Below are 26,863 nucleotides of genomic sequence, written 5' to 3'. Positions count from 1 at the left end.
ACTTAATCAGCAAAACATGACCTCCTCTTCTCGTGTCAGTTCCAGGTTGAACCCAGATGAACAATCTGAGTGCCCACTGGAGCCCGTGGTTCACTGCCATGGCAAGGGCAAGCTGGACATCAAGAGCAGGAGCTGCAGTCTACTCACCATCTGCCGCTCAGAAGTAATTTTTCCCTGGATGAATCCACGGACCACTGGCTCTGAACAGTCTGGTAACTGGTTTTGTTCATTATCTGTGCCTTTTTAAAGCTGACACTGAGTGTTCAAAATATTTGTGACACAAGAAGCTTCATTAGGCTCTTTACAAACACGTTTTTCCCTCTTTTTAAATGTTTCTTTTTTTCGACTGATATGTAACTCAAACACTCACTGTCTTTGTTACCTTTCTTTGGAAGCAGAACAGCTACAGCAAAGTAACTTTTCAAGAGTGGTCAAAGTCATCTGCTTGATCACACTTAAGAGAACTTTGTTCTAATGTGAGCGCTCTTTCTGCTTTGTCAATGAATGAGTGCTGATGTTACTGAACAGTTAACCAAATGCCACTGTCATGCTCACAGCATACGGGGCTGTTTTTCCAGTCCTGCAGGCAAAGTGATGTTCCAAACAGACAAGCTGCAGCACAAATGCTGCACAAACACTTCTTTTAATCCACAAAAAAAAAAGAAAAAATCAGCACTCTGCGATCTGTCATCTCTTGACACGGTCTCAAAATGGATTGTATCAGTTCATTAATTCTATCACATCACGACTATAGAGGCGAGTGTGTTTATTTTGAGAGCAAAATCTCCATATATTTTAAAAAAAAAGAGAGAGAGAAAAACTTTTTGATTTTTTTTAATTTAATGTTGTAATCATGCTGGGTTTTTTTCTTTCTTTTTAAATCTTTGAAATAGTTAAACTTTGCTGTGTCGACATGCTGACATATAACAAGGAAGCAGTCCTCCAGTGCGGCAGATTATTGTTATATAGTTTTCACTATAGGTCTTATTAAGTATCCATTAACCCTGGCTTTGTTACATTATTATCAACAGAGCCTGGTGCTGCTCATATACATGTCAAATTGAATCCCTAATGGTGGTTATTTTCAGTGGTGGTCCCAAGGTACCTTTTAAGTGACTGAGATGAGGATTTGACAGGTCTGCTTCCGTGTGTAGCTCTGATTAATGTGTTCTGTCAGGCAGCCGTAGTGGCGTCAGATGTTTCCCCCAGACTGCTTCTTCGGGAGGTAACTTTCCCTGAACACATGACACAGTAGACAGCCAGTCTTGTATAGCGTCTCAACCGTGACTGAATGTGCAGGAAGAGCTGAGGGCTCTTACTTGGTCACAGGTTGATTGTCTGAGGATTAACACGGGCCTCCCTGGCACTTGAAGTCTTCCATGTGCAGGTTATACATTTCAGGATAGAACTGTTAGATGTTTTCCTTTTAACACCCTCTCTTCTTTATGTGCTTCCTCCATCATCAGTCAGCAGTGGCATGGCAGCTGGTCTATCAGGTAGAGGAAGGCAAAGTGTGAAGAGGGAGAGGACAGCCTTTACCAACAACCAGCTGCTGGAGCTGGAGAAGGAGTTCCACTTCAGCCCTTACCTGTGTCGTCCTAGGAGGCTGGAGATGGCTGCTGGGCTCCAGCTCACTGATCGTCAGGTTAAGATCTGGTTTCAAAACCGCAGGATGAGGTACAAGAAGGAGCAGAAGTATGGAAAGATGACAAGTTTATCTCAGTTGGCCACCTGCAACCTGTCCCCCAGCTCAACCTCCTTTGCAGACCACCTGAATTTTCCAGATGCAAACATTGTTAGAACTTCCTCCTCCTCAGACTTGCACGCCTCTCTATTTGGCTCTTTCAGCAACAGCAATAGTGGTCAGTATATTCAGCCATCAGACCTGGCCCATTTGAACTGCATACTTCCATCTGTTGCAAATGGTCCATCGGCCTCCTTTACGGGCATAGATAGTCATCACCATGCTGGCATTTCAAAGTGGCCCTAGGGCCCCATAATGGCCAACTCCTCCTGTGCTCATCAAAATCTCAATATGATACATCTACTTTCACTTACTTATGAAAGACTGGAGGATGAGTCTGATCAGCAGGGTTGAAGTTCCCTCAACACACCCTTTCAGCATTCATGGAACATTTTAATTAAACCATATGAACACATCTTAATTAAAGGAAACCTACAGCGATATCTTTTGTGTTTCTCAAACACAGTGACTGAAGACTGCAGGGCCTCAAACTTGCTGTGCTTTTTGTACATACACACAGCATGCACAAGACATGAAGTAATAATTACACGTTTTTGTTCTGTAATCTTACGCGTGTATTGCGCATGGTTAATGCATGCATGATGTAGACTTTTGAGTGAGTTTTCCATTGCCTTCCTGTTGTCAGACAATTGCTAAGTGGTTGTCATTTTCTAAGTGTTACATTAGGATTTTTGTTTTCATCTAAATAGCAGGTTGTGTGAAATATTAGTAAGTGTTAAATGGGCAAATTAATGTTCGTTTTGAATGATGTTATATTTTTGTTAAAACTATTAAATGATACGGCAAGTCTTTGATACTTCTATTGATTAATTGAGATGTCACCTACTGTACAGGCTTAATAAATGAATGTGGGAAAACTGTAGCTCTTGTGCAATGTTTACCCTATTCATCGCTGATTAGACTTACATTTTTTTTTCTCCAGCAGTATTTTTATGATTAAAGATTCCTGGATTAGATCCCAAATGGAAAAAATGAGAACGACTCTGTAATCAAATTAAGGCGTGCTTTAGATTCACTGAAAACTACGTAGTATTGTGCATTCATGTTGCACAGTCCCGCCACATAAGCCTCTCCCTCACTTCTGCCTATGAGTTCCCCACCATTAATCACTGAGACAAGGCAGTCTTTCCAGCACTCCAACCACAAGCTCTGAACCCATTGGGCACCATGACAAGATCTCTTGCCTCCTCCTTCCCAGCCTTTGCCTTTTCAATAGCCAAATTGTAGTGCTGCAAGTTGGGGCTGGCCTCCCACTCAGGGGGCATGTTAGTTGTGTAGCGTAGAAGCCCTTCCAACATCCTATAGGGCTGCACCAGAGACCAGTGGCATTCAGTCACTTATGACAACATATTATCTTAAAGAACAATGAGAAGACTTCTTTTTTAAATGGCGTTGACTGTGTCACTGTGACATGTGGATTCTGAAATGTAAACAGAGTCATGGAAGGGTTATTTTTAATCATCTATTTTTGATTTTAAAATTGGGGGGGAGGGCGTTATGCACGCATTTGATAGAAGTGGGTCACATGTTCTCCTGAATCTCCAGAGTTTATCAGATAGATTGCAACTTCCAAAGGAGCAATTCCTGTCTTATTCTTGATAACGTGAGGCCTGGTGTCGATACTGCGCACGAGTTATAAGCATGCTATGTGATGTATAAGAGTTGTGTTGCTGTAAATGAGCTATCACAGATGACCACTGACAGCTATGAAATGGGGGGGTAACAAGGAAGTTGATCCCCTAGTTGTTCTGGATGGAATGCCTTCCTGCTCCTAATTCATCGCTTCATCAGCTGGCATTTGGTAAATATTTGACACCATTTGCAGCACGCCTCAGTAGGTGTCAGGGGAGTTATATAGCACCTATAAGTCTATGAACATTTCGATCTAAATAAAGCCACGTCCACACCACATCTGTAGAGAAGAGGTGGTGACAGCTGGGTAATTTAGGAGAAATATAATAAAGGGCAAAAGAGAGAAAGACACATGGCAAGAAAAGTTCTCCTCGAAAAAATATGTTCATTTACAAAGAGGCAGGAAGAGGGGAGGGGAGTGTAAGGAAGAAGAAGCAGACAGCGCTGGATTCCTGAAATTCTTCCATATGCTGGGTGATTTATGATTTTAACAGTGCTGAGGTTCAATGGGACTTTTACCTCTGGTTCCTCTACATGATCTTTTTCCAGCCACTGAAAGCTGGAGGATCCACACACTGAAGTGCAGTAATTCTGTGGATGAGGTCAAGGAGGAGGGGGGGTCCCCAAGGGTCAAAGAAAGCCTCCCCCAAGGGCCCCAGTGCAAGGGCGAACAGACTGCTTCCATTTCAACATTAAGTTAGCCAGTTGTTCACACGCTGGGTCACTCCTAGTTAGCAGCATAAAGTCATTATTTCCTTTTCACTCACTTGACTTCTTTGCCCCGTTTGATCAGATGTGTTTTTAGGGGGCGAGGATCAGGAAAGCCAAAAAATCCTTACATGTTTTTCTAGATTCTGGGCTTTGCCTTAAGTAGATCTTTGAAGTGACAAATGATCCCAGCCGTGGTACCGTGAAACCAGCTTTGGTTACGGTCCATCATTAATTTCAAAATTTTGCATTATGTCCTTTACAGTGACTGATGTGCAACTGTCCAATTTGCAGCTGTTGTGTAACTGATTTGGGGTTTAGATTTGAAAAATGCTCCCTGCATCCAGACTTTTCTTAAGCTGCAGTGAAAACAAAACTGCTCTAAGTTTAACAAAGATGTGCTGCTTTAAGTATCTTTCACTATAATCAACAAATGCCAGCTGCTTCTTATTTTACCATCCCATAAGCTGCTGCTGTCCATTGGAGAAGTGATAATTCCATTCATTATATGGGGCTCTATCAAAGCAAATAAATGATGATGATAATAATTAATGCTTATGAGTCAACCCTTTCGTTTATTAGTATATATTTCCATAAACAGTTTATTTTCTGATTGGCCTGCAGCCTAAGAGAGATTCCTAAAGCCTGAAAGTAACTAAAAATCCTCTAAGCTCCATTTAGGAGGTTTTCCCCTCAGTTTATTCTTCATTTGCTAATTTGTTTTCCCATCCTTGGCCACGATCCATGCATGCGGTTATTTACATCAGTAATTAATGCCAATGACTAACCTGCTTTAAAATTTCATAAGCTGGGCTTGGTGTCCACCGAAAAGCACGATGTCTTTTCAGTACAATGACCTCCATTTATTTAGCACTGATTTATTTATGAGGTTTTTGCTTTGGCAAACAATGCTTTATCAGAGAACACAAAGAAAGGTAACCTCCTCATTATATAGCGATTAAAAAAACATCTCCAGGGGTAGTAACAATGGACATTATTTACATTTAAAAGTCATTAAACAAAAATGTTCAAATCCCCTTTTGAAATTATCACACAGTATCTTAGGAAAATATTTCTGTAGGCACAGTTTCTAAGTAGGCATATACCCTCAATATGTACTGAATTTATGGCCTTATTCAATCACCGATGAGTTCAGATCATAAGGCGAGCTCGAGCAAGGAATAAAGAATGAAAAAAGAAAAGAAAACAACAACACAAGTATGTGTGCCTCTTAAACAACATGAATACATGTGCCAAAGTCCTGTTCTTGATGCTGTTTATTCTGACAGAAAACTTTACAATATAAACATGAAACCAAGTTTGTGCAAAAGCGTGTATGCATCGATGTCCATCCTGCAGAAATAAAATTCATGTTAAAACACTTTTCATTGGACAACAAAACAACGCCTTTGGAATTTGTGTGAATTTGCTTTTGCTCCTTACATAAATGAGTTCAGATGGATGGCTGTACTATTTAAAGACATGAAATATCACCAAAAGGCTTATTTTTGTCATTTATGTCTTTCGTAGATTTCGGTGTCGATAATGTGGAAGTGTGTTATAACTGACACATATTTAACAACATATAAAAGACTCAAGAATAACAGTTAAGTGTAAGAAAATGCCACTCAGCAACAAAGATGTTATTGGAAAGGTTTTGGTGAAAAAAGCAGAGACGTAAAAACTGCTGCATGCAGGAGAAAAGCCAACAGAGGCCTAGAAGTCATTTCCGCTTTGGTGGGGATATGTTCTACAGACTGGTTTCTGTGAATTACTGCTTCATTAAATAAAATCTTTAAAATTTCTGGCACGCATTGCATGTTCTCCTAGTTTTCTCACAGCCTTATGGTCAGACTCTAATATCTACTTTTATAAAATAATTTGTATAAGCATAATGGTAGGGTTTATGACCAAACTGGGAAATCTTCCTTTTAATTTTTAAAGTAAATCAGTAAAATAAAAACTTGTGAATGTCACAAACACAACTTTGCTCAGTTCTGGTGTATAACGTGGAACTTTTATGATTGGCCTTTAGGAGGTTTTGTTCTTTTTATGACCCGCTAACCTTCTTAGCTTTCTCCCTCCACAGTAGTAAGTGCTGCCCACCAGTCTCTCCAGGTGCTTGTTGCTCAAGATGATTGTTAAGTATCAATTTCCTGTGTCACCTTTATGGGTTTTATTTATTTGTCTGCTCCTTCTTGTGGAACAGTGCCTGAGCATCACTCAGGTAGATGGATTATAACTCAACTGCTACGACTCATCAATCTTGGAAATTTGACTTCCTGAATCTCATACAACTGTTACTGTCATATTATGGCACAGCATTATCAAGATCAATGGCATTTTAAATGCTTCCCAGTTAAGGATGATCGGTGACAATAAAAAGGTAAGTTGGTGATGAAACTGTCTCTGCTGTGGTGAGCTGCACTCAGCGCAGTGAGGGAGTCACCTACTGCAGCCCCAGACGAGATCTGCCTAACTGAATGAACTTGTAATCACAACAGTCACCCTGCTAAATGTCACATGTTGACCATTATTGATCATCCAAGACTTATTCAATACCCAATGACTTCATCAGGGTCTAATCAATTGACTTTTTTTTTTTTGTTCACACATAAAAAAGCATTTTAATATTCACAGCATAAAAGGATTTGCAGTGTTATCAGAATAGTGATATCAGGCTGCTGGAAATGTGAACTGTATGTAAGCTTCAAATCCCACTGCTTTGTGTCTAGTCTCCCCTGGAGACAGGAGACCATCTGTAACAGCACAAGAAAATAAACATAATTGATTTTCCTTAATACTTTATAGTGTTACCTATCAGCCTGCACACACAGTTTGCAAACTGACGTAATGTTTTAGACCTTTGACACACACAGAAAGGAGTTTCAGATTGGAGAGACTCAGCTCGGATTCTCAGATATCAGCTACATCTGTAGGTGGTGTCCACAGTGGGATTTTATGCTGCTATATCCCAATTACATAATGCCTAATACGGACATACACAAGTTAAGGTAAAGTTCATTTTTAGGTTGTTCAGCTGAAGTACCTGGATAGCAACAGATATTCCAGACGTTTTACAGCTCCATTTCACTGGACTCTCATTAGCAAATACATTAAAATAGTGTAATAACACAGTCCTGTAAACAGTAAAATACTGCAGCACAAACAGCAGGTTTCTAAAACAGTTTGAGCCAAAGGTTTTTTCAGCTTCATTTATCTTGTATTATTTCAACTGGGTTTCACTTGGAATACCTAATAAAGTGGCTTTCAGGTGTCCCAATTTAATGCCTATTTCCTGACTTGTGATAAGGAAAATTGAGTAGACATGTAGCTTGTTTAGTTTTGCAAACATATTATTTTTACGTCAGCACTGTGGGACAATGAAACCATCAGAAAGTAATTTTAATGAAACATTCGATACTTCAAAAAGACAGACATTCATTTTCACTGCAGTATTAATTTTGCAGTGTAATAATGTTGCTGATGTAATTTTCATAACAGAACTTTAAATTAAACCTTTCACATATTTCATGGTTACTGTTAAGGAAATTTGTTTAACATGATCCATGAAAATCCAAAACTGGAGCCACGAAAATATGATTTAGGTCTGAATACCTAAATCTTCTTAAATGCACGAATAAGCTGACAGACTGGCAGACATGGCGACACAAATTGTTTTCACTACTTTAAAACTACTTAATAAGACACAAAAGACATATAACGAATATATGAATATTCTAAAAACCCAGCATTCTTTCAAAGCTTTACGTTTTTTCCATTGCTGACATTTTCCTACTTAAGACTAAAAGAATAATCTATCTTTAACTTAAACAGAGGATTAGTGTTTTATTAATATGGCATCGCTGTTCTATCAACATTTTGCTATTAACCATGCTTAGCATGCACAGTAGACTACTGATTTGTGCTGTGAACAAGCAGGGGATGTTTAAGTAAAAAATAAATAAATAAATAAAAGCAACTCCTCTTTCCCTGCAGCTAAAACAATGCTGTATGAGGGAGAATATTACAGAGTGTGCTGCAATGATGAACATTTCCTCCTGTTTCATGTTTAACCCTGCTCATTTCCCACAGTAAGAACTCCGGAAACACACAAGTGTGCACAGCAGCTTGGGGGGAAGATGACTGATGGCTTGTTGTCATGATGTTTGGGATTCTGCCGACTCGAAGCCTCCTGGCTCACTGAAGCTGTGAAGCGCTGCAGCACATACTACAGGCTATAGTTGAAAAGTCCTGGTATTAGTAAGGTATTGCTTCATTGTCACACTGTTGAGCCTGTGCAGAATGCAGTTATCTGTAATGTCCCTGGCCATTTGCAAAGTAGTTGCACTGGATTTATGATTATGGCTCATGTGCCGAGACAGATTTCTGCTATTCAACAATGAAGCAAGAACAATTATTAGAATTTCACACTGAGCGGATGGGTTATTTTGTTTTCAGCTGGTATTCCCTGGATTGTGTGTGTGGTCTGGGTATACGCTAAGATAAACCTTACTTCTGACCTAAGGATTTTTCAAAATTGTCAATATTTGGGGGGGGGGGAAAGCCGACAGGCACCATCAATCACTCAGATAGCCATCTTTCAACTGGTCAGTGTGCCACGCTTTCTGTGTGTGCTTCTTCTTCAGTCCTTTCTCTGTACCTTGAATTATTTCTCTTTGTCCCTCTGCCATATTACAGCTCTATCGTGATGTCTGATGAACCTTCCCACCATGAACATGGCATAGATAGCTGCCATCTTCCCGTCTTGGAACTGCATTAACATTCTCAGCCTTGTGAGGTTCAAGAGCTGACACATAATGAGACTTGACAGTGTTGCAGGGCTACACAAGGGTCTGGTGTCAACTGCGGTTGCAGCATTATGTCAGCAGCAGCAGGATGAGAGTTCACTTCAAAACCAAGGAGGTAATCCGAGCACGGCCGCACTGATCCCAGGGCCTTGACTGCCTATTGACACACATCAGAACATGGACGCAAAACAAATTAACATCGGTCAATATTCTCCCCCCACCTCCTCCTGGCTCCTGACATAGCCACCTAAGTGTTGCCATGTTTACCTCACCTCCAGTCAAAACAATAGAGACTACGGGGATAATGATGGAAAGGAAGAAAATGTCTGCACTCAGGTTTAAGAGGGTATTTCAGGTGTTTATGGGCAGAATATTCCCATTCCTGGTATGTGTGTAAGACTGCAGAGTTTGGTTTGAGGGGGATTCAAATTCAGAATTGTATTTGCAGGATCCATTTCATTTAAACAGAGAGATTATACTCTTTCTAAATCTTGTGCAAAATTTGTGGTTAAGGGGACACAAGCTGTCCAGAGGAAGGAGTCTGAGCTAAACAAAATCATGCAACTTCTGTTCCACCGGGCAGTGATGTGGAACAACACCTCATATATGCTAATCAAGCATATGGCACTTCTAGGAATAAAACATGGGTTGTTGTTGTTGTTGTTGTTGTTCTATGAGATTAAAAAAAGGTTACTTGATTTTGAATGCAATTTGAATGCATCCAAAGGCTGCAATAGTCTGTGGCTGCAGCAAAAAAAAGGGGAAGGAAAAAAATCATTTGCAAATGTAAAAACCGAGATTGCCCGCACCTGTTTTTTTCCCCTCTTCCTCTTCTTTTCCCCTCTCTGCAACCCTTTCCCGTCCCCCGCCTCCCTCTGCTGAAAGCCATTACAGAAATACAATTTCTAATACCTCCGCACAGGTCTTCGATCGACTGCAAACAAATTTATATTCAGGCGGTAAACAGAAAGCTGCAGAGATTTATTTAGAGTGTGGAGGAGAGAAACAAGCTAGCGCGTGAACCCTGAGTAACCTCCGAGCTGACATGAAGATGGATCAGTGCACCATGCAAATGCATGGAGAGAAGGGATATATTGCACTCAGTCATTCAGCACATCGCTGCCTGTAGAATCCCATTAACTCCCACAGCTGGGACCATATTTCTGTGTTGTAAGAATGCAGTTAGAAGTTGTTCATTACGCTGAATTATTTTGTAATTACTGCAGACTTAAAAGACATAGAAAATATAGTTAAAATAACGCGATAAGAACGGAGGCAGATATTTTATAGGTTAGGGTTTTAATTAAATGTTACCTGTTAGATAGCACATAATACTAATATTAATAATGTTAATGACAGTTATGCTGCTACTACTACCACTAGCGATGATAATAATAAAAAGGTAATATAACCGTGTAGTTACTATATTTAAGTAGTAATAAAATGCATATATAAAAATTTAATTTACTAATTAATAGGTTGGTTTTTTAACTAATTAAACTAAGAGTCCGTGGGAAACAAAAATACAGGTGTAAATAAGTTAAAATTATTAAATTTCTTTACACGTCTTCAACTTATTTGCAGGATCACAACATTTTTTTTACAGAGATAAAAAATAAAACGATCACATGATCGTTGAAACTTAAAAATAACAAGCTAGCTATTTAATGTTTGTCATTCTTTTTTTCAACCCTCGCAAAATATTGGATATATAGAAGCTGTGAAGTGGGATCAAAGTGAAAGCGAAAATAAATGTGGTTTTCAAATGAATATTAGACGTTAGCACTGGCGCATCAGGGCATTATCAGCTCTATTAATTCCCATGGTTTTAAATGTATGCGGCCAAGCTGAGTGTCACAGTGATGCGTGAATTTGAAAGTAGGTCACCAGAAATAAATGCATAAATAAATATATAAATGAAAACAAAAAACCCCCAAACAGCTGCACTGTGGAGCTCCTTGATCTGTGAGCTGCTGTAGCTGTGCGCCTGTAGATCTGCTTTTGCACCAAATGCCTTTTAGGGCGGTGCAGACCCAGCAGCTTTTTGCGCTTCTTAATATCTAAATATATTTTCTGTCACTCTTTCAACTTTCAGCCATGTAACCCTGTTTACACATGCGCGAAAATTGTCCCACAGCAGTTCATTTCCGGTTAAACACGAGAAAAGTACAGTCGTAAAAGCAGCTGCTAACCCAGCTGAGGAGCACGTCAAACTTGAGCTGGACACGTCCTCTCTCCCACTTACAGCTTCTTGATCTTCACGCGGAGCCATTTTTTGTATTTGTTCGAGACTAATTACAAATCTGCTGCCACTGAACTTCTAAATACCAGCTGTCACGACCTCTGAACCCGTCAAGTGTGTCTTTCACATGACCTAAGCCCTTTGCTAAAGAGGGCCCTGGGTTTTTCAAGAAGCCTTGAAAATTTTACATAATCCATTAACTACATCAGTGTAGACTTATATTATGCTAATTCGACTTTGGACAAAAAGTTTTTTTATTGTTATCTTGAAAAATAACCAGTGAGGAAGAATATGACTTTGTCTAAATGGACAAAAACTGTGTTTTTTGGCGTCGTGTCCTACCTGTCTGAAGGTGAGAGGCCCACAGAGGTCCTCAGTGTGATGATGATTGACTTTCCTGCTGCTTTCTAAGGATGTTTGTAGTTTTGTTCTGTGGGCCTGCTTGTTGTGCTCGGACACCATTAAAAATGTTGACCTTAAGCGAGTCTCGCAACTTGCTTGCTCGGCTTAATCAGTTTTGTCCAGCCTGATGACAGAGATGTCCAGCTATTGGCCGAGAAGGGGAGGGCACGTCATCTCCATCAATCAGGGACTGCTGTTTCTCCTCTGAGGAATGTCCCCACGGTCGTCCAGCCGCCTGACCATGCATGAGAGGCCGGGCATGAAGTGCAAGCCCGTCCAATGATTATGCAGGGGAAAGGTGATAATGACTTCCTATCAAGAGTTAACGGCCGAAGGGGAGAATAGCCCTCTGTTAACGGGCTGCTGCCGAGCAAAAGAGGTTATAAACCAGGACCTGGGCAGCAGGTCTCATCCTGAACTCGGTGGTCGTGATGAGGAGGGGAAAGTGGAGGTGGAAGTTGCCTCGGGATTTTATTCTCCGCGTCTGACTTTGTGCACCTCTTCGGACAGCCCTCCTCCTCCAGGGTTTGAGGCTCTGGAGGGATTCTCGACACTGGCCTGCCCCCACTCGTCCCGTGTCCCCTGGCGGTGCAGGGTGCAGGGGCAGGGCTCTCCAGGACGTGGATACTGCGCGTCAAATAAAGAGAAGCCACAGCGCTTTGGGTCACTTACGGAGGAAATTCAAATTTACCCTCACAATATCCCCGAGATTCACATCACCGTGGGAAGCTCCACGAGCCCGGACTGTAAAGGAGCTGATACGGATGAAAGGAGTAAAACTTTTGAGTGGATGAGAGTAAAGAGGAGTCAGCACCGGGCGGGTAAGTTTTTTATGTGTGTGTTCAGGGACACTGAGCGAGAGAGGGAGGGGTGAAATGACCGCGAATTTAATTTGGGATAATTTGTAAATTTGTTTTGTTCGGTTTTTAGCTTTTAAATAACTTCCCTTTATAGTTGAGAAAGTTTGATCGAAGTTTTCTATTCGAGCAGGAAAAGAAAAAAAAGGAGGGGGGGGGGGCTGACGTGTGTGATGCGTCACAGTGAACGATTTCCTCCGTCACCAACAAACAAAAGATGAATTTCAAAGATAAATGCTCCCTCCTTAAAAAGCAAATCAAAACGCTTCGAAGGCAGCTATAGCTGTTCCTACTCGACGCCACATTTGAATATGCTCATGAGGAGTCGGGTGCAATTTTCTTAACGGTTTCATGTTAATATGTCTGTTAGGTTATTTAACATTTTTTGCTCCACCTACTGTTGCGAGCCGGGTTTAGACTGTGCACAGAGGGAGAAGGTGAAGTACAGTGAGAAGCCTGTTTAGCCTCAGTGTATATTCAACCCAGAAAACAATCAATTATTTACCCTTGCCCTTACTAACCAGCAGACTTTGAATAATGCAACAGACCACTGCCTGTCGAGGCTCACAGGAAGTTGAGTAAAACTTACTCCTGTAAGCTGAAGTGCTCCCTGAGTATTGATTAGTTGTCTGTTTGTAATGAAAGCCCTTGTGTATTGATTTCAGTTTGCAGCACCTTTACATGTGTCCACCTTTTTAACATAATTGCTGTCACAGATCACCATTTCACTGACTGATGAGTTCTGGGCAGAGAGCCCACAGAAGAATGCATATCCCAGACTTTAAAAAAATATATATCAGGAGCATACTAATGTGAAAAATGCCCATCAATCCTCAATTTTATGTGAGTTATAGTATCTTATGTAGATCCTTCATTTGATCAATAATGTCACTTGATTGACTGGCCACTGTACTTGGGCTGGGTTTCATAAATTTTACATGGAAGAAGATTTACAACAGCGGTGGTCCAGTATTGTTTTTTCTTTCTTTTCTTTTTAATAGTCTGTGTCTGCAGTAAGAATGCTGCTGACCCAAATATCCAGTGACCAAATCTGAAACAAACAAAAAAACTATTTGTGGTAGAAGGGCCCAGCTTGTCTTTTAAGGGACGCAACAAACAATCTGAACATAAAATGATGTCATAATCTTTCTGCTACCTTTGTATGCTCTCAAAAAAGGAGAGACATCACATTTGATTTTAATTTTGATCATTTTGTGACTCAACAAACATAAAATCTGTAGAACCCAACTGTTTGCTCAATATTCAGATTAGTCCACCGGACGGTCGCAGAATAAAAAACTGTGTGGCAATGGGTCAAGCTTAAACTAATGAAATAACAACTACATTTTAAAAAAATACAATAAAAAAATCCTTGGTTACATTAGTGGCTTAGCTACTGATCTGCATTTGCAGATTCTTTTAAAGATGTCGCTGTGACAGAAACAGAAATGTGGCATAAACACAGCTGATTTATTATAAAAAATGAAATGGTGTAAGAAACAAACAAACCAACAAACAAATAGAAAAACCTACAGTTCATGTTCTTTAGACCGGATATATTGCCAAAGCGAGGAAGGTAGAAGGTGGCAGGCACACTGCTGATTGATCTCAAAGTCATTTTATCCATCAAACACATTAGAGACACACTCACATGATCCAAATCCATGTGCTTGGGAAAACCATTTGCTCACACCCACCCACGCAAAAAGACATTTCCTGCCAGTATTGTTTGTATCTCTGTAACCTCTTTCTGTTTCTCTCTGAAGGAGATCATCTGTAGGAGTAACTCATTAGGACTACTGTGTAACTTGTAAAAGAGTCATTAGTGAAAGTATGCTTTCCTCTGGAGGTTGTATTGGTTTTGCAACCCCCCCCCGAAAAAAAAAAAAAAAAAAAAGTATTGCGTATTCTTCCATGTTGAAAGGCCTCCATAGACCTGCTGTAACCTGATCTCCTGGCTCAGTGTATATACTCCCAGTGCGTCATTCTTCAATTATGCTTTGACAGCACCTGAATTACTGTGGGCTGGATGCCCAGATGACTGAGGCAATGTGTATTGATCTATCCCTTTTCTTCTTCCCTCTCCTTGGCTTGGAAGGCCCTTCCATTCCCTTTGCTGGCTGGCTATTTTTAAGCATGCAAGTCATTCCTCAAATATTTAGTTTGATTCTTTTATGCCCTCTGGCCGGCATCAATTCTATTATCTTTGGAGCCATTAATCAGAATGTGCATGTGATTTGCACTCCACAAAGCTCAAGTTCTTAATTACGTACAGTTTCTCTGCATTGGTTCTTCATATTCACTGGCCTCAAATTCTCAGGCTTGGTCACCTTCGCATTCATTTTCTTAAAACACAGATGTTGACATTTATCCTATAACTGACCTTTCCATCTGCTATGCTTTTCCAAGTGGCTGGAGGCCTGTTAACCTTCCTCTCTATGAATTGTGGTGGGAGGCATTGCTCTACACCTGGCACACTGACTCCATTATGCAGAAGCAGCAGCCCATTTTCTCAGAGGCAAAGACACACTGACGACTACCCACAATGTCAGCAATGAAAAATCCAGATATAGCTGCACTTCCTGTCATTCATTGCACATAAGTAGCACAGATGATACTTTAATGTGTAACCCAGAAACCTCAGAGGACAAAAATGGAGACATTTGTCATTAATGCAGCGTTCGAAAGGATTTGTAAACTGTTAAACTGTCATTGACACAGAAAGACCCGAAGGCAAATAATTAATGATTCCGATGAATACAGTTAATGGACTGTAAATGCTACAAAGTTGTGTTGAATCGCCAAACATCTGACTGCTTTATATCAGAATATACGGCATATATTATTTTCTATACGGTTTTTAATGAACTCGCTGAATGTTTTGATGAACACGCTTTTAAAATATAATACTGCCCAGTAATACTGCAAAACATCCAAACTCACACTCAGAAGTTTCACTTTAAATCTGATTTCCAAGCTGTGAGCTTGTGGACTGCAATGTGCTGCACAGGTCTTTCTGTTGTTATGTCCCATGTAGATAGCACAACATTTCAAGCCCCTCTGCTTTACAGCAGTTCAGGATTTTGCACCCTGCCTATAGGCTTTTTGGTAAAGCTGATACCTCTGATGAAACATCTTCATTATACAGGGGACACTTTAAATCATTAGACTGGCACAGAGCCAGTTCCTGTAAATGAGTTTTATATCATTTTATCCCCGGTGAATGCTTCAATACTGAACTACTCTTTAAGTAAAAAAATATAATAACGATTATTTATTTATTCTCCATTATCACTGAGATTGGACTGCATATCATTTATTCAGTAAACACTGAATTTATTTTTTTCTGGAAACAAAGTTATGACTTCACGTATAGCCGAACAAACTGAACCTTTCACGTTTTCAGCTTTGGGGTTCAGCTTAAATCGAGGATATGGGCGTGGATAATTTAATTCAGAAAGGTTTTGTGCTTCTTTTGTTAGTAGCCTCATTGATCTTGCTAAAGAAGGTTTTCATGTCCTCTCTCTCTCCCCAGTCAGGACGCGCATGACCTGTGGGTTCAGTATTGTTGACTCGGGCCTCGGTGTGGTGGAGGCTGGAAATCGCAGCATCTGCGCGGACGGCCATCCCACGATGAACGGAGCCCCGAGGATCAGTTACAGCACCAAGCAGCTGACCGAGCTGGAGAAGGAGTTTCACTTCAACAAGTACCTGACGCGGGCCAGGCGGGTGGAGGTCGCCGGCGCCCTGCAGCTTAGCGAGACCCAGGTGAAAGTTTGGTTTCAGAACAGACGCATGAAGGAGAAGAAATTACAGAGAGACGGGCTACTCTCCGACCCAAGGCCCGCGGCTCCGCACTCACACGCCGACACTTTGGACACCTGCCCCTTCCACGGACCGACCTAGCCAAAAAAAAAAAAAAAAAAATCAAAACAAACAAACAAACACCTGCCCCTGAACTCCTGAACTGCATCGTGCGTTACACGGCAAGTCTGCAAATGTTTTGATTGGCGTTTGCATCGTTTTCAATCAGGCTTCACCTTTATTTGCTTACAACGACGGATGCTTAACGCAAGAAGCGCAAAGGCAAGTTTCTTCATGCAAGAACGGGCCCAGACGATTTGTCATTCTCTCCGGCTTCAGACTGGTGCTCTGATTTGAATATTAAAATTCAACTCATCCCATTGCGCTCCTATCTACACAATGTAAACGAAGATACAAACTCATATTAATTGCCCATAGAAACTGTGGAAGTCCATTTGCGTATTTTCTTTTTGTGTTTTTTGTGTTTCTTTTTTTTGTTTTTGTTTTTTACTTTTTTTTTTTTGGACAATTTATTCGGCAAACTTGAACACATTTTAACTCGTGCTTCCCAGTTTCTATGTAAAATGTATTATTTCTATTTATTGAAGATCTATTTATGATTATTATTTATTCTGATATTTTTACAGCATTTATTCACATTATGCCATAGCTGCCGTCTCAGACAAATTAAAGTCCACAATTATGTGGAATTGTTTCTGTTTAAGCTGTTTGCTTCTGACGGCTCACATTTGAGGACAGGAGGAGATACACCTGTTGTAGGCAGAGCCCACGCGTTATGTTACCAAATATTTATCAAGCTAATTTAGCTTCGCTTTGAATCCTGCCTTCGTGTCGTGTGTTTTATCCACTCCCACTGTTTCCTTTATCCACGGAACGATTAAAATGCCATGATTGATGGAGAGATTTATTGACGGGCTCGTATTGGAGTATTGATCCGTGGTGATCCATCCATTTGAGGCACAAATATGTGAGCATTTGCATGCATGTGTAACTGCATGTTAATGGAATGTAGAAACGTCGCGATCGGGAGCTGTTGCGTCTTTTATTGCTTCTATATATGCATCAGAAAATGATAATTTAGCTGAAAGACTCATGCGGGAGAAGAGACAATAAAACGGTGCCTGTGCTGTTTTGCAGATCAACCAATAAACTGTGTGGCCCCAGCAGTTCGAGCAGCTAAATATTCCTTCCAGATTCACATCTCATCTCATATAAAGTAAATGATGGTAAACACGGCCCTTAAACACTGTTATGTTTCCGGTATCACACTGCGTTTCTATCATGTTAATGTCTACTTTAATATCAAGATATGGGCCATCAGGCACATTAATTTTGTGTAAGGGAATATTTTTGTTTAGCTTTCAATTAGCGTGTTTGCACTGGATATGGAGGTTACTGGATCCAAAACGGATATTAATCATAACAAAGGAATTAAACTTGAGTGTTGGAGATTAGAAATAAAGTGCTAGGATAAAAAAAAAAAAGATGAAGAAGAAGAGGAGGAGGAGGAGGAAGAAATTGGGTCGGTTTCAAACCTCTGACGAGCGTTCTCGTTTGAATTTGTATTTGTATCATGTAAGTAAAATGCTACTGGTAATACTCATTTAAAGTAATACAATTGCGCCTTTGTAGGGCACAAGAGTAGACATGGAGGCTGCAAGGCCAAGCTAATATATGCAGTTACACCAGAGTTCACCTCTCACCTCCTGACCTTTGCCTTGCCTCGGAACAACGATGACCCGGTCAGCGGCTCTGAGAGAGCAAGATGCACCATTAATTTGGGTGACCTCGAAGTCTGAGCTTTTCTCTTCCTTTCTTTCGTTTTCTCTTCTTCTTTTTTTCAACAAGCAACTCCAAATGCTTTTGTTCTGGTGTGGGGTGTGTGTGTCCACACAACAATATTTCATCGAGCTGAATAGAAGGGCGAGTAGGCCATATGATAATTGTTCATATTATAATTCCATACCAGGCCAGATAATGGATTTTTTTCTCCTACACCTAGAGGTAACCTAATTTTTGCCCCGTCTCTTATTTTAATAAGCCAAAAAAATATGCTACTGGCTCAGTTTATAAACCGGATGAAAGAGTCTTTTCACCCAATAAGTTTTTGGATATAAACTACAGACCTATTTTTAATAGCAAAGTTGAAATATTAGAGTTACTTGAGCATGCTCAACAGTTAATATGATTCCATGTCAGAGCCAGCATAAACAATATTTGGAACAACTATTCATTAGAAGTTTGCAGTTTATATATTTTATGCATATTTGCTTGAAGAATTACAAAAAACCCCTACACACACCTATTTTTCTCCAACCCCCAAACAATATGTTTTTAATGTGCATCTCATTAATGAAAGCCAGAAAAGAAAAGAAGTTTAAAGTTAAAGAAGAGGGGCCAACTTTACAAACATTTAAAAGTTTTCTTTTTCTTTTCTTTTCTCGGAATTGATATGAATGATTTTACATGCAAGCAGGGCCAAAATATGTTGAGCCCAATTTATCTAGAATTTGCATTTAAACAAAACACACACCATTAAGGCTGCCTTTCTCTAAACAAAATAGCACAAATTGGAATGTTTAACAAAACCATCAAATGTGTTTGTCTCGTTAATGCAAAGTGCGCGCACGTGAAGGTCACAGGGATAATGATGGGCACAGCGATGTTGGGATCATGTCAGTTTAAAGCCATCAACTATAAAAATGTCCACTGTTATTACAGCAATGTGTTGTTTATGTTGACCTTTTTAGGAACTCTTATCATCTTATCATGTAGTGACAGGGCTCCATGTAGCAGGTTGTAATGTGCACAGCAGACCCTTGCAGCACGTGTGCACTCTGACTTTTTTTTTTAAATCCAAACTTACTTAATCACATGTTCTTCTGCATAATAGATACACCTAAAACACACAGCGGGCTCAGTAATAAGGAGAGGGGAAAGAAAAGAGGGAAAAACCTAATGTAAATTAGAAAGAAGAGGTAAATGTAGAAAAAAGAGCTGCTTTATTTTGTTTGAACCATCACCTTCATTTCATTGTGTGGCAGCTTCAGTGTTTGCGTCTCAATTGATGAAAGCAGAACTGCATTGTTTGTTCAGACCTGACATTTAGTTCGAAAGCATTTGAGCGTGACTGCTCTGATGAATTTGTACTCTCCTGTAATTCCTTCCTGAAGATGTACGGTTGGTTCGGAAGACTGACAGCTGTGCTGTGCTTAGACACACGTAAACACGTGGCAAGTGGGAAGAAAGTTAAAGCCAAAATTACTCAAATCCAGATATATTGCTGCCACAGGTAGCACCAGCATCATCATCATCATCTTGGAGCAAGCTTTCCTCACCTTCATTTTTTTCCTCTTTAAATACAGTGGTTATTTCTCATGATGAAAATCAATCTAAAATCAGTTTTATTCTTCTCATTAATTCAGCAAGAAAGCTATTCATATTTAAAATAAGTATAATCATTTGTTTAATGAATAGTTCCACTTGTTTTGCTAAAGTATTCCTGAACAGAAAACACACAGCTGAGAATAAAGCAAATCCACTGATGTATTAGTGTATAATGAATGAGGCTATTGGCAGTCTCTCGTTTCTTCTCTTCTCTATTGTAAGCTGGCTGGTGTGGGCAGCTGTTACAATCCTCCCGAGGAACACTGAGGCATGAGCAATGTGTGCCTTACAGAATACCTTACACTACTTTTTTAAAATGAACATATATAAGTGGGTTCTTTCTGAGCTTGCACTAATTAATGCTAAGTTAACCTGAAATTAACTTAATGCATAATATGCATGTAATATTTTCACCAAGCTCGAGGGAATAAAATCAATTGATCACGTTAAGCTTTTTCTAACTTTATGTGAAGCACTTACAGAACAGATAGCTTGGTTGTTGTTTTAATTATAGGCCATTTGAATGCTCTCCTCCCTTTAGTTTTTTTTTCTGCTTGTCTGATTTTACTGTTTTTCTTTATTTGCAAAGACTTTCATGCACTATTAGTCTTTTTGATCGGCGTTATTCACATATTTGACTACCAAACTATTTGTACATCAAGAAAAGTAGAAATGAAGCGCACCTGTGTGTGCACGAGCGCGTGCCAATGCATGTTTGGATGTTCTGTGTACAATTACACAAATATGTGTTTGGTTTCCTAGGTGCTGCTAATAATGCGCTCAAAAAAGATACAAAGCACCTATTTGAATAATTGTTCACTCGCATGCGTACACACGCGCACATACAAATCCATACATTCTGACAGAGCGGCGCTGAACAACATGCACACCAGTCCAGTCCTTGCCTCTCCTCTCGTGCTCCACTCCAGGGAGCAGATGTTTGGGGACAGCTTACAGCCTCAGCGAATTTCTGTGTACAAAGCAAACAGCAGCACTCAGCACTTCTGGCTGCAATGGGAAATGTGCTCTTGAAGTGGGGGGAGGGGTGGCCTTTGAGTCACTGTAAGGTATCATGAGGATGGGTGGAGAGGGGCAAAAAGAGTGAGAAGGAGGGTACACGCAGAGGTGAAACTGTGTCAAGGTTACAAGTGGCTTGCATAGGAAAGTCCCCCCAATTTCCCGAGACATGTGCTGCTGTGTGTCGAAGCAGTGCAGGGCAGCATCCTGGCTGGTATACTTAGTACCCCTGTGTGACATCATCAGGAAAATCAAGCTACATATCTGATTGTGTCTACATGACCTCTCCAGTGCAGTTCTGTCTGCTCACTAGTTTGGATTGCCCTTTGAAAAGTTGCAGACAAGCATAAAATGGAGGGAAAAAGGGGGGAAACAATGTAGTAAGTCGCCGCAAATATTGCTGATATTGCATCTAAGACATCAGCTACAACATGGGACCAGTTCTGCTAATGATGCCACCGATATAATGCATTGATTTAAAGGTGCTGGTCCTGTGGCAGTATGCTACCCGTGCTCTCTTTTGTTTGCCTTCTATAGAAAAGTAGCATTTTATATTTATTTCAAAAGATCACTAAACGTAAGTTCTCGAGATCGCTTATGAAAATGACAGTATTATTTTGCACTTAAATAAATATTTTGTGCCCTTTTCATCCATTCCAAAATATTTACAGTGCAGCTTTACCGCATATGCTCGTCAATATGCTGCACACAATTAGCTCAAACACACACACACAAGCATACACTTTTACTTGTGCATGCGAGAAGACACATTTTGACCTCTCATCAGTGTATTATAATCCCTAAACAAACCATCATAAATGAGCCCTGCCATGCTTATTTGTCTGAGCGAAAGTAACCCCCCACCACACCCTCCTCTTCTGCCCTTGGGGTGAGGTTGCCATAGTGACAGATTCATAGACATATGGAGAGAGAGGAGAAGAGGAGCTTGGCTGAAGGGGTGGGGCTGAAGGGGTGAGGTGGAGAGAAGACAGAGGAGAAGGGGATGGGTACCAGTTTGAGGACGCTGGCGCTCTGTCTTTCAGATGTGTCTTTGTGTTTCATCTGTCAATCAGCCATCCGTGGCAGTTTGTGCTCGGCGAGGGAGCAGTTCATGAACTTTTACTCTGCCAGACGCCATCTTGGCTGTATTTCACAGGGGGCGGGATTGATTTTCAAGCATCTTCACCCCCCCCCCCCCCCAAAAAAAAAGAAGAAAGAAAGAAAACATGATAGGCTACGTGTGGAGGCAGCAAAATGTGCATTATTAAATTGACTTGCAAATTTGTGTCCGCATATTGCAGTCTCTTGTCGTTTTGTTCCTTATGCTAATGACTAATGAGCATTAGGGAGACAAACATACAGATGTTTTTGCATCTCACTAATTAGATTTGGATGATGTTTTCGGCTAACCTGAGGACAGCTTGACAATGGACAAGGAAAGGGAGAAGAAAGGGAACTAAAAAAGAGAGAGTGAAAGGAAAGGGGTGTAGGTTTGCAGCGGCCATCAGGGCTGGCCTTGGTGCTGTAAAACCATATTTTTTCATCAGACATTTTATGCAAAAGGGAAAGACCAGGTGCTCAATCAAACCTCACGCCCACTGTTTTATTTTTCATCTTCACCCCTCCCAGTGCTTCTCTGCACAAACCTTCTGTGTGCCTTCCCTCTACCCTCACACCATTCTTCTCTTCCTCTTCCCTCTCTGTGTCATTCGTCTTCCATTCTGCCCCTCTGCTGCCTGCTCTCCAACTGATACGAGAGAGTGACCCTTGGGCCCTCAGGGGTCAAGTGATACAAGGTCATTGGCAGGTCATCTCTGCTGACTGGCTGACCTCTAAAAGGACTTCTGGAAGGAGCCAATCGGATCTTGCTCCTTCCCCCCTAAGGCGGATCCCCCTCCCCAGCTCTTTGGCAGCCTGTGTCACATGACCAGTGTGAGGCGTCAGAGGGAGGATGATTAATGATGCTTTTAGTACCTGTTTAGAATGAAGCTGTCCACACCGCACTGTAATTACCCACTCCCAGGCGGCAGCTGCCCAACGTAATTGCTTTTTGTTTGTTGACCTGGTTTATTGAGGAAAAAGATGGCTTTGGCTGGGTAAGATGGTGCTATGTACAGTATACAGAGGTGACAATAATATGTATGTCAAAATTTTTTGGTGTCATTGCATGGTAGAGATTTATGTAAGCCAGGAGAGAGAGGACGTGTACCTCAGTTGTGAGCAGGAGGAGATACAAATGTGGCAGGATACAAAGTCACTTTAGACTGGTTTTGTACCACAAATGCACTTCTTAACACAAAATAAAAGTGGAACGGTATTTAGCCACAAAATGTCAACAACAGATCTACAACCTTTGCACAGAACTCCAAAGACAGCCACAGACCTCCTGTGCAAGGTTACCGCATGCAACACTAAAATACACACATGTTTGGCATGCACAGTCACCGAGGAGTATGTTCTGTCATGCATAATTTATGACAACATCTCAAAGGTGAAAAATTAAAGCTAAGTTCAGAAGGTCAGTGGAATATTGCACCTAGAGGTCCCCCCCTGCCCTCCCTTTCCCTCCCATTTCTTGTTTGGCTACATGCCTAAAGCAAATATGAAAATTTCAGTACCTGCGGCGCAGTGCCACGAGGACAGTGACAATGAAACTCAGATAAACAGCCCCTCGTTTGACCTATGGAGAGCATAAATTTACCACCCATAAATCCCTGAGAGTTTCAGCTCTGTTTGGCGCATTTGCAGTGCCTCTCTACCCAGACTGAGAGAGGCAAGTGTCGGGTATCTGTGCTTCTGTATGAGCAGCTTTCATCCTGCTCCTGGTTCTCACATAACTCAGTCCTGCAGCCTTTATCACCGCCTCATAAATAACGAGGCTATCGCCTGATAATGTCCGCTTAATGCTTAGTCAATAAAGCCCACAGTAAGAGGGGCCTTTTTTAGCCTCTCTCTTGTACATAAATATAAACAGTGCAGTAGATTGATGTGATGGGCAGGCTCTTTCTGCACTGGGACAAAAAAGAGGCAACGTGTGGGCCCGGGAGCTGAAGGTGGGCTGTGGGGCTGCAGGTGTTTAGAGGAGATAGTGAGCTGTAATGAGGGGGCTGCAAGAGAAAGGCTGAGTGGATAGCCTTGACTGATCACCTGTGAAAGGCACATGCACACATATACACACAAATGACAGCACGCAGACACTAATGCACAAAGCCACATGTGCACATCGGCACAGTCATTCACACACCAACACACACTCTAATGCCATCATTAGTTAACCCATTGATGTCGATGCCTGGTGCACAAAAAGCTCATCCTCCCTATTTGAAGGGCATTAGACCATTATGATAAAGAGACCTGGTGAAGTGTTTTTGTATCTTGTTAGCATCTTTTCCTAATCTATTGGCAAATTTGGAAAAGCAACCATATGCCCCTGCCACAAAATTACATCCACGGTTGTACGTTTCATTGTCTTGTGTGCACTTTGCACGGACATTTATCGACCATTCGCACTAGTCATCAGACCATCCAATTCCAGTGCGGCGCCAGAGGCAGCTGTAGCCAGTGTTATGACTAAAATGGGATCAGACTGAGCCCTGGGGAGACAGAAGAGACTGACAGGGATGTTCCTAGGTTGAACGAGGGGGCTGATTGTGATCCATGAGCTAGTCAGTGTAGCAGCACCTGGGCTTGGAGTAGCAGCGTACAGAGACACAGGGTGGGTTCAAACTGAGAGGGATGATACCATCAGCTCATATTGACATGCTTGGTGAGGTGTAGTTGGTGGTTTAAATTTTTAGACAGCTTTTTTACAAGCAAGGGTTGTAGCCAGCATTAGAAAATACAAATGTAACCCTTCAAACCAGGAATGTGAATTTTATGGAAGGAATAGTTATGTAGATTTCTTTTTCACAGCTTATCTTTTAAATATTAAAGGCAGCTTTCCAAATCTTTATTCATATAAACTATACCTTTCAGACACATTCATATGCAGTTAAGCTTCAAGACTCCATGAAAGCAAACAAGTCGAGAATAAATCAAATCTGAAAACAAACAAGTGTTGTGATCTCACTTGCTTTATTTATATTTATTTCAGTGTGTTTTATAATTGAATTATGTGTATGACTGTGTTTTCATGGTTTGAGAAGTGTGTGCAAGTTAAGGACACTGGGAAATATTGATGTTATGGTGTAGTCTAATAATGGCATCTTCTTCTGGAATTTTCCAGAATTGAAAGAAGTTGAGATAAATAGTACAAAGAGGTCTTGTGTCTTTCTGGCACAGTGTGCAGCTCTGTCTACAGCCTCACTGTGTTTGTGTAAATAAAGATGGCTGAAAAGCGGGATTCAGCTTACTGGGAACTTATTTCCACAATAAAAGAGACATTTGACTTCCACTCCTTATTTTCTGCTCTTTGACAGTGTAGTACGGGATCATAGCTATGAATAAAAATACATAAAAGGAAGAAAAAGAAACTATTCAGACAACATGACCCTGGCAAGTGATAACAAAGGAGCTTTTTCTCAAGCCATAGTTAGGTTTACCTCAAACTAAACCTTGTGGGACATAAACACCTCAGAATGCAGACTCAAAGGACTGCCACTTTGAGCCAATGATTGATTTGCCAGATAATGCAGGTCAAATTTCAGTTAGAACTTTAGGGCCTCACACAGCAACTTAAGCAAGCTGAGTCATTCTCCAAACCCAAAGGAGTAAACATCACATAAGAAAAACCTGTTTATCCCCAAACTGTAGGACTTTTATTGCTTCCCAAAACAAGCTGTAAAATGCACAAAATCAAGCAGAGATCTGTGTTTCATCCACACCTCATACGAAACAAAAACAGCAAAACAACAAGGTAGCCTACACTCTAGGAATCACTATTCAAGAGAAAATAATGAACTCATAATTTATGCATAACATGTAAGGCTATGTAAAGCAAATTAATGACCGACCATCCAACCTTGAAGTTGCTGGAAGGACCATTTCCTCACTACAGGGATGAAGCTGCTCTCAGTGTAGCTCCCCTCTTAATATGCTAGGGAGTTATCGGCACCACAACAGCTATTTTTCTACAGAAGCCAAAGAGATGGGATTATTACAGATGAGTTTGTCTGACTCTGGGTAAGTAATACAATAAGCCCATTTGATAAAATGTTGTATGTACTTAAATGCATTACATCCAGCGTGTTTGGAAAAGCATCACTGTCATCTACCGCTCACACTGGACCTCATTTGTCAATATTTGCTTCAGCGAGCATTGCTGGGGTACTCTGAAAAGCTTGAACAAAACAATGAAGCTGACATGCAAAGCTTCAGTCTGCTGCCAGTATTATTATGTTCTCATCATGCATTCTGCAAGAAAATGGGCAATGGCTTGACTAAAATTTGTACTTCTGAGCTTTTAAAGCTTACCAAAGACACACAGGGGCATGCAAACTCATGCACATGCAGTCAAAAACCACAGAAACCTTTTAGTGCTAAAAGGCAAAGCAGAATTCAAACTACACATTCAAATATCTTTACTCCCATTTAATTTGAAGTTACTACATAGGAGGCAGCCATCTAATGACTTAAGCTCCTTGTATTTACAATTTCCACACAACCTCGGGCCACAGATTTGCTGCCTCCCATGTGCTGCACTAATGTAGGAGGTAGTCGCCCAAAGGATGACATGGGGCACGGCCCAGATTTTGGAGAAAGGTTAGCTTGGAGGTGCCCACAACTAGGGAAGGCACTGCTCTGAACACTGCGGCAAATGAATCTCCTGGGTAATGGAGACAAAACTATCACAAAATTAGGAGAGACATTAACTGGGGTATCAATAAATAAACCTCTAATTAGGAAAAAAGAAGCAGAGCGAAGCAGGAGCAGCAGCACGGGGGGAGAATATCAATGGGATGTTCACATCTGTATGCAGGCACAGCTCTCTGACGAGGGGCTGGGCCTCACAGGGGCTTCACCAATGGCACTGGCTCACCCATCCATTCCCATCTTGCCCTGGTGTAGAGCGTGCCCACTCTTTGACTGTGCAGTGAACCCAGTGTGCAACCTCCCCTCCTTCCAAGGCTTCCTCCAGGTGCTCCAGTGTTTCCACATTCTCTTCTCTTCTCTTCTCTTCTCTTCTCTTCTCTTCTCTTCTCTTCTCTTCTCTTCTCTTCTCTTCTCTTCTCTTCTCTTCTCTTCTCTTCTCTTCTCTTTAACCAGCTTATCTGCACAG

The 26,863-nt window shown here is 41.0% G+C and overlaps 2 protein-coding genes and 1 long non-coding RNA gene across 4 annotated transcripts in view; 2 read left to right on the top strand and 1 right to left on the bottom strand.

Moving 5' to 3' along the window:
- Nucleotides 1–2,592, top strand: part of LOC308406793 (homeobox protein Hox-C4a) — a 54,520-nt gene extending 51,928 nt beyond the window's left edge. For both annotated transcript variants that reach the window (XM_080898018.1, XM_080898019.1), the window contains 2 exons: nt 40–212; nt 1,467–2,592. The gene's annotated coding sequence lies outside the window, so the exon portion shown is untranslated. The remainder of the gene's footprint in view (nt 1–39; nt 213–1,466) is intronic.
- Nucleotides 2,593–2,731: 139 nt separating this feature from the next.
- LOC308406798 lies at nt 2,732–11,640 on the bottom strand. Its single transcript, XR_013973589.1, has 2 exons — nt 11,501–11,640; nt 2,732–9,073 (listed from the first exon to the last, which is right to left on the bottom strand). It is a non-coding gene; the product is annotated as an uncharacterized lncRNA (long non-coding RNA).
- A 104-nt stretch (nt 11,641–11,744) lies between these two features.
- LOC308406791 (homeobox protein Hox-C1a-like) lies at nt 11,745–21,731 on the top strand. Its single transcript, XM_080898013.1, has 2 exons — nt 11,745–12,381; nt 15,953–21,731. Exons 1-2 carry the CDS (start codon nt 11,865–11,867, stop codon nt 16,321–16,323), a joined length of 888 nt encoding a protein of 295 aa, XP_080754139.1. The 5' UTR covers nt 11,745–11,864; the 3' UTR covers nt 16,324–21,731.
- Nucleotides 21,732–26,863: the final 5,132 nt, after the last annotated feature.

The sequence above is a fragment of the Rhamphochromis sp. 'chilingali' genome (genome assembly GCF_963969265.1).
Source record: "Rhamphochromis sp. 'chilingali' genome assembly, chromosome: 12".
NCBI lineage: Eukaryota > Metazoa > Chordata > Actinopteri > Cichliformes > Cichlidae > Rhamphochromis > Rhamphochromis sp. 'chilingali'.
This window is presented reverse-complemented; position numbering and strand designations above follow the sequence as displayed.

Bases quoted from the DNA above. Each gene is read 5' to 3' on its own strand.
- LOC308406791 (XM_080898013.1), top strand. From the start codon at position 11,865: ATGACTTCCTATCAAGAGTTAACGGCCGAAGGGGAGAATAGCCCTCTG. The intron at 12,382-15,952 runs GTAAGTTTTTTA...CTCTCTCCCCAG, and splicing joins GAGGAGTCAGCACCGGGCGG to TCAGGACGCGCATGACCTGT.